Source organism: Larimichthys crocea, chromosome XVII (assembly GCF_000972845.2).
Source record: "Larimichthys crocea isolate SSNF chromosome XVII, L_crocea_2.0, whole genome shotgun sequence".
In the NCBI taxonomy this organism is placed as follows: Eukaryota; Metazoa; Chordata; class Actinopteri; family Sciaenidae; genus Larimichthys; species Larimichthys crocea.
Genome location: NC_040027.1, coordinates 3,044,361 through 3,057,684, shown reverse-complemented (window position 1 = coordinate 3,057,684; position 13,324 = coordinate 3,044,361). Strand labels below are relative to the sequence as shown.

Sequence of the window (13,324 nt, the reverse complement as noted above, 5' to 3'; positions counted from 1 at the left end):
TTTTCCTCTAGATTATTTAAACTTTTTTTGGCACGGATATTTGCTTCATACAGTGTGTAGAGTAAGTCAAAAATCAGAGACTTCGTAAAGTCAAAGAACAGCACAAAAGGCCAGGGATCACTTTTGTTTTCCAAATCATGTGCAAGTCTCACGTGGGAGAAAGCCTTTTCATAGAGCCACCATGCATGAGTGTGGTGTTGTGACAGGTGTCTGTGGCAGGGCTTCTTTGCACCTTTAAAAACATCCTAATCTCTCTCTTTGAATGTATGATCTCATCTTGACAAGAGGCAATGCGTGAACTCCAGTTTTCTCGTGAACATTGTGTTTGAGTGAGAAAAAAGGGGAAAATGACAATATCAGTTCCCTGTATGACCTTCTGCAAAAAGCTAGGATCAAATGAGTCCTTTCTTCCTGTGAAAAATGGGACATGTATTGCCAAAGCCCCGTGCCTCAGCTGCCATTACCACCACTTCACTCCTGTCTCTTGCTGTCGTTGTAGCACCTGTGTGATCTCTTCTGACAGCTACTCTCTGTCTGAAACTGGACCCAGCTACTACTACAAACTGCTCTCCAAGCAGTTTTGTTTAATGTTTGTAAATTGCACTTCAGATACTTCCAAATATTATAAAATGTGTGTTTTCCACACATAATCACAGGAACCGTTGTGGAAGCTTTTCCAGAGTCATAACCCCTATCTCACTTCAAGACTTTGCAGCAGATATACTGATAACATAACCAAGCTTAAAGGACTAGTTTGACACTTTTGTTAGAACTAGATGAGTAGATTGATAGTACTCTCATATCTGTATTTGTATATGGGAAGTTACCATCAGGAGTCGTTAGCATAGCATAAAAACTGGAAGCGACCTTTCAAAATCCATCTACCAGCACCTCTAAAACTCAATAATTAACACGTTATGTCTATTGATTGTATATAAAGATGGACAACATGACAGCCCCCAATAAGTAAAACCTAAAACATCTTAATCGCCGCCCTGGTGGCTGGTTGCAGTATTTGACAGAAACTCTGCCACCTTCATCTTAACATATGAGACATGAACCAATGACCAAGAATATGTCAAATATGTTCTTCCTAGAAATGGGTTCTCCCATCTTAGGTAGCTCTTATCACGCTGATGTATGTTCAATTGTTAATTTTTCTGATAAGTTTGGTTAGTTATTTGATAGGCGAGTATCGCCTCACAGGTTCCGTTCTGTGTGGAGTTTACATGTTCTCCCTGTGTTTGCGTGGGTTCTCTCCTCCCACAGTCCAAATACATGCACTTAATAGGTTAATTGGTCACTCTAAAAGCTGGCGACTTGTCCAGGGTGTACCCTGCTTCTTGCCCGAAGTCATCTGGGATAGGCTCCAGCCCCATCATGACCCTCATGAGGATATGTGGTTTCAGATAATGGATGGAAGGATAGTTTTTTGATGCTATTTAGTGGGTTTTTACATCATGATTGACAGCTATGTTCCAGACTCTGGCTCTACTTACTAGTGCAGGATATCAGCTGTCGTGCCTGGGTTATTTTGGCTTTATTTTTGTACATTACGGGGGAAATAGATAAGTGTCATCCATCTTATAGAGTTTGTTTGACTGGTCTTTCCTTAATCGTTATAGTAAAAGCAAGAATTATTTGGATTCACTATCTCGATTGTGATTGTGACAAATTATTCTTGCATTATTCATGCATGAAGATTGTCATCACCAGCACCGGCTTCACTTTACATGGAAAATATATGAGATCAGGCCAAAATGACTCACAGTCTAATGGTATCACTGGAGATAAGAGTGAACATGCCTTTCAAGCCATTCTCTCAACCCTTTCAAGAAATGAAATGGGATTTTGTATGAGAAACATTGTAGTAAGAAAGCATAAAGCCTCTCTCTGTTCCACAGCCAGCTCCTCAGAGAATTCAGGCCAGACAGAGGATCAGCTCCAGAGATGAAAGTGAGGTCTAAAAGGTGTTTTTTTTTCTCCTCCTCCTCCCAAAATCAAGCTTCTTCTCTGGCTCCTACTTCTCTCCCCCCCTTTCCTCATCCCAAACTGAGGGCAGACAGAGCTCTGGAAATGGAGGGATAATGATGTCAAAGAGGAGTTGTGTTTGCCAATTTTTGGCCAAGATGGGCCATGTTGTCTGAATTAAGATTCTTCTCCAGGTGTCTTAACTACCACATTTGTTGTGTTCGTGATCTGTAATAATTACACCTCTTTTACCACCATTTTATTGTTTTTCTAATGATCTAAGCATGCAATTGTGTCATTTATATATGTGTGTAAAAGGCAGTGCTGCGCCTACAACAACTGACTTCATGTTGTTTTTCAGAGGAGTTTTGGGACATACTCTAGAATGATACATATTTGTAAGCTAAATATGAAGCTAAAGCCAAAAGGCAGATAAAATAGTCCATCAACCAAACCCATCAGAAAACCATAACTTGTCTTCTTTAAGTCTGTCTGTCTCTGTCTGTCTGTCAAACAAGATATAACACTTTTTTTTTTCATCTAACTCTTGGTAAGAAAGCAACTAAAGGTTTAACTATTCCTTTATCCATGTTGCTTTAGATTCAGTCATCTGAGTCCCTATCTAGTGGAGAGATTTTTTGACGTTAATAGTTTAATTAATAATAATTTAATTTATCCATAAACTGCTCTCCATTACACAATTAATACTGTTCTACCAAGTTTAGAGGACCACTGTGCAGAACTGAGTTGCATTTAGCAGCATAGTTTGCTGATTGTTAGTCCCTATCTAGAGCCAGCATTTAGTTTGCCAGTCGAACAAAAGGTTTACCCAAGCATATCTGGGAATTAGCATATGTGGGATCTTTATTGTAAATGTTTCTTTCTTTCTTTCTTTCTTTCTTTCTTTCTTTCTTTCTTTCTTTTAGTGTCATCTCTACAGAATAATTGCTCTAGTTTTCAAGTTCACACAGGACAAGGTCAGAGTGAATGTGCGTGAATGATATACCTACTCTTAGGTCTCAGTAGCAATTTACGTACGTTAATGCTACCTTGCCACCCCTCTGTATTCATTCATCATTTCTGCAGGGTCAACGTGCTTGATGTATACTCATATCTGTGTCTGAAAACAGATGTTATATTTATCTCTTTTTCAAAGCAAATTCTTTGAATTATGCATCACCATATCCAAAAATGACCACCAACCTTAGTTAAATACTCTCATTGACATGTGCTTTTTATTCTAAATTAAAGCTTAAGAGTTTGCCACCCATACAGTGGAGCCACTCCCCTTCAAATTTCATCTGGAGTTTGCATTTGTTTGATTTGGAGAGTTCTCCCCTTTAGTTTGGCAGACGGGTAAACCATCAGAGTATTTTGGGATGTCGGCCCAATTTATCAACAGGTGATAAATAGTAGGATAAAAAGCAACAATATCATCATCTTACTCAGAATATTTCTTCTTTTTCTGCTCATTTTCCTGTCAAGCAGTTGCTTTTTTCTTGGGTATACTTATATTCAAGTACAGACACTGAAGTGGTTTCCAAAGTGCTGTTAATTGATGATGTTATGGAAACAATAAATCATTTAAACTTGAGTAATTTATGATATGGCAACATGTAATTTTGGAAGCATTTGGATGCCAGAGGTTTTTAAAAGTTGACAGACTAGTTTGTTTTTGTGGGTTTGCTTGACTTCTGTTTAGAATGTGCAAAATGTATTGCACACAAAAAAACAATAGGAAGTGAAGGAATGGCCATTTTCTGGTGATAATTTCCTACAATAAAGCAACAATATAAAACATGTTTACAGATTATGAATGATGAAAGACCACATTGGTTTTCTATAAATCTAAATGATGTTTTGGGATACTGTTCAAATGAACCATCAACTAACTTGGCATTTTTTCAAGAGCCATAGCTCTAAAATCCATCCAGAGTGCTTACAATGCTTCACAATGAACACTTAAAGCCAAACATGAGGCAACATCTCCCTGTGCAGTGTGTGTGTTCCTCCTCCGTGCCCTTCTCCGCCCCATGTGACCCCCATAGGGACTTTCACTTTCCCTGCACACTCACAAACTTCCTCTCAGCCCAAACACCCCCTTCACCCTGGACTCCCCTGGCCCCTCTCACTGTGCTTTCCCCCGGTCCCTTAAGCTCTGCAAACCACCTCGCTGCATACACGCTTACACACACACACGTCTTAGATCGAGCATTGTTTCAGCAATCAAACCACACCGTACTCCACCATCTGTTAAGCACTCTCCCAGCTGTTGCCCACTCTCTCCCCGCTCAGCAAAATAACAGCCCTACGATGCAGTGACACGCACACAGGACAGAAATTACACAGGGCTGTGTCTGCCAATTAGAGACAGAGCCATGTTTAGTGTCTAGCCAGTTTGCAGGTAGAGTCAGCTGTCAACCTGGCCGCACAGACACATGCCAACAAATTGCCCTCCTCTGGTCAGACGCTTACTGATGAGCTGTCTACCTAATGAGGCACACTTAACCAACCGTGTCTGCAGCATTATGTCGAGAAGAATGCACTTACAGTAGGCACTCAAAAGCACTTTTTTATTATGTCTACTGGCTGCTTACAAGATTTTGTTTTACGCTCTATCAACCGTAGAGCCTTCCCCCTTCCTCATCCACTTTCCTGTTTCTTTTTCTCTTTAACCACCCTAGTTGTCTTTGGCATCTCTCTGGTCCTGTGAGGCTAAAAGTTTCCACACACCACTCATTTACAAGCTGTTACTATACTATGAAATGTTATCCTGAAAGACAGTATGCTCTCTGACTAGGACATGGTCTTTGAATTCAAACCTTCCAGTGGGAAGCTAGTTAGGAATACAGGGGGCCTCTGGGACTGGGGCCAGAGTCCAAATTAGGTACGCACTTGTATATAAGGAACGAAAAAAATCAGTCTGATTATTTTAAAGAGAGTATCTGTTGTCCATCTCTTCTAAACTTTTTTATTAGCAATGCTGATGGAGTGGGAAGTCAAGATAAATAAGACATGTGCTCTTCATCCATTATGTAATATTTGATCATTATGGAAGAACACCATATGGTCTGTGAACACATGCTGCTCTAAAAAGAAACCTGACTGGCCTTCATGTACTTATAAAACTCTGTAGCCATTGTCCAAAAACATTGGTCCATTGACTGCCATGGTGATCCTGGCTTGCCTACAACACATTTATTGGCCATCTCCATTGGATACGTTATGAAACTGAAGAGGGGAATACCGCATGTTTCAGGAGGGGGGGTCAGTGTACACTCATCTGTGTCTGCCCGTTCCTCAAGAGAAAAAAAGAGAGGTGATCTGATTCTGATTACTGGACACCAGTCACTTTTTGGGCCTAATGTTCTGGTGCTCAGTGCACAATGGACTGATTAGTACACATCTGGACATGTGGAAAAAAGAGAAAATTCATCATGAAAAGTTTGCTGTAAATCTGTGTGCACATTTCATTAAAAACATTTTATGATATAATATAATAAAACACCATGAAAGGCCCCTATATCAATGATTTCGTCAAGGTTTTATTAGTTTGACACAATTCTGGATCGACTTTTTCAAATGTTTACTAGTCAGCAAATGGCAAACACTTCTCTAAGAGAGATATTATTTGAGCATCCAATGTCTACGTCAGAGCTTTGCTACAAACTGATCATGTAATTCGTTTGTTCACCATGTTGATTCATGATCTTGTCACAGAACCAGCATCTCAACATTTTTCTTTCCTGGAAGTGGAAGAAAACATCTGGTCTACGCATTGCTATCCCTAGGTGCTGGCTGATGGCAAAGCCAGGGAGAGAGAGAGAGAGAGAGAGAGAGAGAGAGAGAGAGAGAGAGAGAGAGAGAGTATCCCGTGCAAGTGCTTCCTCCTCGAAGACAACTGTCTTTGATGAAAAGGGGAAAGAGAGTTTGACCCACTGCTGCAGACACACACAGACCTCTGTAACACAATGAGCTGCAGATGCCTTGTTTGCAGGCACCATGAAATAAATGCTCTTTACCTCACTGTTTATAGTGGTTGGCAGGCTTGCTTGGAGTTTCCATGTCACTTTGACCTCTCTTACATTATTCCTTGTTTGGGCATTGTGACTGTTCACTGTAACTGTCCTTCTGCTGTTTTCAGGTTGAGAAATGCTGTGTGCTCCACCTGGGATTAGAGGCAGGAACTGCTCTGTCTCCTAGTTGCATCCCCCCAGTTCCCTAAACTGCAAACCATATGGACTCACTCTCCTTCCCGTCAGAACTGAGGGAGGCCGCGGATGGGCTGAGGACGTCTGAAGGAGGATGCTGGGGTGTGTGTGTGTGTGTGTCTGTGAGGGAGAGGACCCACAGTGTTCTGTTTGTTCAAGGTTAATGGGTTAACCTGGATTGGGGACAATGGAAGTGGGTTAAAGCCTGTTTGTTTGGAAAAATCGATGAGCGAGATAAAGAAAAGAAATGGTGTCATTTTCAAGGGGGAGACGCTGAAGTGTGTGTTCAGGTTACAAAGAAACAAAGACGGCTTATTTCCAACTATAATCATTGCCAGAGCAAAAATGTTTTATGATAAACCCAAGGGTTTAGCCACCTAATAAATCTGTGTTTGTGTAAATCTGCTCTGATGGAGCTGATGGAAAATATAAACCCCTCAAACTACATGGCATACTGTTGGTAAACCACCTTCACATTTCATATTCTCAGACCTGCTCAGGATTATCTAACATGTAATAACTGTTGGTAATTTTATGTGATAAAAAAAATTTAGATAATAAGAGGCCCTCTTCAGAATTATTGAGGGTGTTAGCTGTAGAAGATAAAGTTTAAATTGCAGTTGGGCTGCTTTATATACACCACAACATACCTCTGGACTGCACTGTGCATGTACTGTTGCATCTTTTCACAGTAAAAGACTGTCTCTCTTACTTTTTGTTACCTATCTTCATACTGCACAGTGCATATGAGATTCAAATTATTCTGCTATGTCTAATCATATTTAGGCCCAAAATAGGGACTGGATCTTTTTTGAAGTCTATATAGACTTAGTATATAAATAAGTATAAATAAATGTTCAGTCCTAATATAAGTTTCCCAGTGCTGGACAGATATCATAACACCAGAACAACAGTGCATTGAGCTAAGACACCCAACAGATTTCCTTCAACATAAAACATGAGGCTCCAACAGCTGATCACTTTATTTTTCTCTGGCATTATTTCAGTCTCGGTGTGTATTATGTGCATGTCAGTACGTGCATGTGTGTGCAAGCGAGTTTATGTTACCTTTTACACAAAGAGCATGCACTCTGCGCGCAGAGTTTACAGTAAACATACATATTGTATGCAGTACTGCAGCAGTCAAGAGTAGACAAAGGGCACTGATGAACACAAGCCAAACGTCTATCCGTGATGTCACGAGTCTGTAACTGGTGAAATCCAACACCACCAGCTGGTAGGAGTTGTGTTGGGGTGAAGACGGGTCCCCTTGCATCAGTGCAAGTCAAGGCACATAGCAGAAACCACCGCCTGGAGGTAAAGCCGCGCAGAGTTGGATCTGCTGTTGTGCTTGGAGACTACTGTGAGAGAAGCAGCCGAGCTCTGATTCTCTGTGTCACACACAGCAAGTCGAGTTAACACTGCAACCGTCTGACTAGCCGCTGTGCAAGCCAACATTTTCTATGCAACTGCTGCGCGTCTCAACTTTGGATAGAAATAGCCTGATCACTGCGCGCCGCAGAGCGCAAAGGACCTGAGAAGCTCAGGTTTAAACGAGTTGGAGAGACCTCTCCTCCGGACTGCAATACGATGAGGAAATTCTGAGGTGGCAGTACTCCAACGTCCACTTTACGCTTCCTTTGGCTGTAGCCAAAGGGTTAGCCCATGAGCAGGTATCCTCTTGAGTGTGATTCTGTTTTCACCCAGATCTCTGCTGCCTGGACAAATGCATACAAATGCATTTAGGAGCTCAACGGACAAGGAGTGGACACGTTTCCGCGGCAGCAACGTAAGTGGCCATTTAGTTCAATAGTATGCAGATGTTAGGTTACCTATGCGCATTTGTGTCATTGAAACTGTTCCCAGAACAGGCTTATATAAAACATGGCAACAGGGGGATTTATTTCTGTTCTGGTTCGTTGGCATCTTTCCCTGACAGGAGCGCCAAGTGACTCAACAGAGCCCCTGCAGACACAAGTTTTTGCCACCAAAACGTGACTGATTGTATTTTCAATCGAGTAATAATATGCACGAGTTTAGTATTGGAATCATTAGTCTCATTAGTTCCCTTTGTTTTTGCTGGCTTTTCATTCTTAAATTCTGCATAATAATCATAAAAACAACAATACAGTGCAGCTGAACATATGTACTCTTGCCCACCTAACCATTCCTTAACATTTTAATGCGAACTTCTTTATTTATTCTTTATTGATCTTGATAAATGTAGCTGACAACCAAGTCTTGGCTGCGAAATGGGATATCCGACATTAGAATCTGAATACCATGTGGCCCACTTCTTCTTTTTATTCGTCTTTCACTCACATAGCTGTGATAAGGGGGAAAATAAACACTTAAGTATGCAGAGAGAGGATGAATGAGACTGGCTTGAAAGCAATGCTTATTCAGCATGTCATTAGTGATAAATGATTGTTATATTTTATCGTGATATCAGAGCAACTGTCAAGGAATTATGATCAAACAGACAAATCAAACTCTCTCAGTGTTGAGGCTTTAAATGAAAAATATATGTATATAGTGCCTTTAAACCTAAACATTCCTCATGGAAGTGTTTATTATTGACATCCCGCATGCAGGTTTTGTTGTCCTGTTACATTCAGCTGGGGTTGTGGACAGAAATGCGCACTCCTCCATAGGCATCTTAACAGGAAATGTTATTTTCCTGTCAGAAGTGAGTCCAAGTTGTCTGTATTCTATTATGAATCCCAGCCAGATAAGATCTAAAAAGAGCTGCGCTTTCAGTGCGTTCTGTTCTCTGATAGTGTTTGCTTGATGGAAAACAAAGTGGATCTGAAATCCAGAGAACTCCATTTTTTTGGCCTTGAGAGTGAAAATGAGAGCCTTATGGGAGAGCTGAATTGACTGAGAACAAGTGTGTCCTCCCTTGAATTCACTGGGAGAGTTAGTGTGTATGCATCAGTGGTTAACTGGCTCCTGAGCTCCAGACAATCACCCACTGTTGCAGGAATTGCTGCTCCAACGCTGGCAGTGGTTGGACTGTATTGCTGCAGAGACTCAAATACTGTACACTTGACAGAGAGAGCATTGAGAGCATGTTGTCTCCTCAATACTGGCTAGTAGTTCCCATTACAAGTTGATGATGCAAGTCTTCCAGGAAGCGGAGATTGACAATACTTTATATCATTTACCTTGATTTATTCACTGCCTGTGATGTGTGGTGCACCTGTGCTTTAATGTTAGGTTTGTGTAGTGTAATGTTGCTAAGGTGATGGATACATGGTTTCTATTTTTCTAAGGAGGGTAACCTGTTGGTAATGGGACATAACACATACTAAAAGTAGTATGTACATGAGTCTACTGTGAAGATACAAGGAACAGTATTTTCCATGTAATATGTCACTGTCCAATTCTTCAAGTACAGGTCAGTCAGTCAGTCAGTCAAAAAGTTGTCACATGGGACTACCATCACATTCACTTTAATGTGGTCTCACACCTTTTTTTATTGTCCATGTAATATAACAAAATCTTCTCTTTGTAGCACATCACATTTCACTTTGAATATTTGGCTTATTAGAATCTTATTCAGGTGTCCAGGGTGAAGCTTAAAAGGAGTTCAACCAACCCATCAACCTACCCACTTATTGGTATCTGCCCATGCAGCCAGTTTCTTTTTTATTTGTCTTTGCTCTTAACTCTGTCGCTATGCCACCACCCCTTACAATGGAGGTGGGTGAAACTTGTTTGTGGGACTTGCAGGATTTGTGAAGGGACTTGGCAAGGGACCAAGATTTTGGTTTCTGTTTGTAGTCCCAGTAGTATTGACCAGTCATGGTTGAACAGGCTTTGTTTGAAACAGTCTGTGTGGAGAGCAAAAGAAATGGAAAGCATTGGCTGAGATGCAATGGGATCCATTGGCTATTGTCTGACAACAATTTAGCTGTTTATTAGCTTTTTTATCACCTTTCATATGCAGATATTTCTTCATAAAGATTAGCAGAAATGTGTCTTGCCTCGCATATCAAGTTGCTAGTTGTACTAAAGAGGAATTCTTGCCCTAGATTTATTCAATATTTGTTTTCCGGATATATCTGCCGGTTACACCAGAATCCCAGAAACATTGTCCGTTGGCTAAATTGTCGGCAGACAATGGTCAGACCCAATTGTTGAAGGATTTGTTGACTTTTACAGACATCTAAAAAAAACTCTCTCTCTTTCTTAAAAGAAGCAATAACCTGGGCAATTGGGATGATTTAAAGATCTTATTGCCAACATTTTTATTCAAAAAAATAAATAAATCAGAGCAAGACCTGTTGATAGGCAAAGCAGTTTTTTCTTTTATATGTTATTTGTGTGAACTAGTCCTTTAGTGACCATTTGATAGTTTTAGGATATCCCTCTGAGTCACTTTTAAGCCTGAGAGATAATGCATGTTGGGATCACACCCTGCTCACCTTTTTGCTGCAGTATACTCACCTTCCACACCAGTGGCTGTAGGGATTCTGGCCTGTCTGTGTGAGTAAGTGTATTTAAGCCTCCTAACATCTGCAGGTCTCTCTATAACAGGAAAAGGGCAAACCAATAAAGGCCAGTGGAAGTTTACTCACAGCCCTTTGTCTGCTCACTGTCTTGTGGGCTAAGTCAATCTTTACTCTGGTCTGCAGTGACCTCTTGACTCCAGTCACCCTTCTGAGTGAGCACAAACATGCACCACGCTCAGCTCTTTGTCAAAGAACAAGTGTCTTCCGGACATAATATACTGGTCTTGGAAAATTATGTTTAAATGTATATTTTTATTCATCCGTTGCTTGGGGGTAGTTCGGAAATGCAAAGGATCTGGAAAGTATTTTAAGCCTTGGCCATAGACGAACATCAATAAGCAATTGAAACTTGGAAACTGTTGACCTGCTAATGTTTGCTGATGGCCATTTGGACATGAGAAGAAGACTTTAGTGCTTGCATAATGAAGTAATTATGATCAGGATACAGGTGCTAAAGCTGAAGCACAGCCAGTAGGAACAGACATTGGCCTTGGATCAATTACTTACTTACATGTCCAGAAATGTTGATTGCGAATGAGAAGCGAAGCATGCAGGTATAGAACACCTGTTTAGCAAGAAACTCAGATGTTTTGAAGGAAAGAAATAAGAAGTTCTTCGTTGCTTATGAACAGTGTGTGTGAGCTTGGGTCTTAACATGATAGCTCTACAGCATCTGATGTCTGATTTATTTCTCTCACAGTTTGATGTTTTGGCAAACTGACTTCTATTCAGTACAGCTCCACTGAGCATTGTGTCAATTTATGTGGTAGGGTTATTGCTTTCTCTCTGTTATTAAACTCCACTTTGTTTAAAACTTACGCTCAATTGAGCCACATTTTGGCCAAGGGGGCATATAAAGGAAAAGTAGTAGTAGTTGTGGTGCAGTTATGCAAATGCTCCAAGGTTCAGGCTCCATAAACCTTAATTCTCTGACTAATGACTCTATGTGGACTGTAGTACTTTAGTAGTACTTCCTGACTCTAGTACTAAGAGTATTATATCTAATGTGATATTATGAGGGAAACAGTCTTTACAAAGTCAACAGAAGGGATGGAATTGAATGGTCAGTTACAGTAAGGTTTTTCTTTAGATGGTCTAACATGTCCTTACAAATCAGAGAACATCAGTTTCCACCAAAAGCAAAGTAGTAGTAGTACTGCTGTTGGCTTTGAACACGATTTTTACCCACAGATCAACAGCAGTGTCATTGGTATCCCTTCCTTCCCTTTTCCTTTGTTCCCTCAAGAAGTTTCAGAGATGTTTAGGTAGATTAACAGCTTTGCATGCTTTGTTGCTACTAATGGATTTGGTAAGTGGCCTGCCAAATTAGACATGTAAACAGTATACTGTGAGTAATGCTGCTCACAAAGTCACCCCTTAACAGACATCAACGTTGAACGTATGAAAATTGTTTCCCTTTCCCTATGAGGATTGTATACAGAACTTAAGTGAGTTTGCTCTGATTTGCCAAGCCAAATTGAGCACTCGCCATTCGCCTCTCAGCCTTTTCCCTCAGTTGAATGAACCATTGTTAGGGATCCAAGCTAATTTTGAGTGGAGAAAGGCAAGATCTATTACTTCTGGAGTGATTCATTGCAGAGGGGAGTTTTAAGTTGTGATTATTTATAGTCTTGACATGACACCCACTTCCCACATAGTGGTATTTCCCTTAGTCAACAGAGAAGTGTTTGGGGAGCTTTGTCTTGCTTTCAGCAGTCTTTTCCATTAACTGCCAGCTCTGGAAAGCATGTCATAGTGTGCTGTCACTTAGACAGGGTTTTACCTCAGGATTTAATAAAGAAACGGTAAAACTGGTAGCCCAAATGTAACTTGGATACAAATCTAACTCTTTATAATAAAATGAAAAGCTTAAAAATGTCACAGGTAATAAGATATGTAAAGTTCACCAGCTGATACTGAGACAGAAGAATTACAAATGGCAAGGTTAAGGTGCTAGAAAGTTCCCACCACTTGTACTTACGTCATTGTAGATGTGCTGAAGCGATGCCCTGAGTCTGTTGGTGGCAGAGCCTCAGGGATGCCTTAAATAGCCCGGACAAGGAGACTGTGTGACAGACAGGCAGAAAAAGGCTGTCTGAATCAGCATCAGATGGCCCCACATGACACTCCAAAGGGGAATGTTAAGTGTTATATTTAGTTGTTTTTTTCTTATTTGGTCTACTTTTAAACCCTTCCAACTTTTAAGCAGATCCAGCTACTCATTGGCTTTATAAATGTCAGTTTTATCCTCTCTCAACAGATGAATGATTGTAATATGTCCCCCCCTTCGTTTTCCTCCATTGCTTTTTCCTGCTTTGGGGATAAGTATGTGTTCCCGGCCGTGGAATGTCGCACCACTTTCCCGATGGGGAACAGGTGACAGGCTCAGCTCATAGTATTTCTATTTAGAGTCACTCATTTTCTTTTCTGTTTTCTCTTGTTGGACTTCTTCTCTTTCCTTCTGTCTTTCTCCCTTTTCCTTATCTGCCTGTTTCCTTTTCTTTTGCTCAAGTCTGCAGGGTCACATTGCTCCGGGAAAACAAACATGTCTTCCTATCTGTGACTTTCCATCAAACAGGGCCGCATAAACACTGGTAGCCTCTTTGCTGGAGGCCATGAAGGAAA

At 40.7% G+C, this 13,324-nt stretch overlaps 1 protein-coding gene across 1 annotated transcript in view; it reads left to right on the top strand.

Moving 5' to 3' along the window:
• The first annotated feature begins 7,284 nt into the window (after positions 1-7,284).
• col24a1 (collagen type XXIV alpha 1 chain) overlaps positions 7,285-13,324 on the top strand; it is an 83,450-nt gene continuing 77,410 nt past the window's right edge. Inside the window, exon 1 of the mRNA XM_019259981.2 lies at positions 7,285-7,971. Within this exon, the coding sequence (XP_019115526.1) occupies positions 7,919-7,971 (53 nt within the window). The 5' untranslated portion in view covers positions 7,285-7,918. The remainder of the gene's footprint in view (positions 7,972-13,324) is intronic.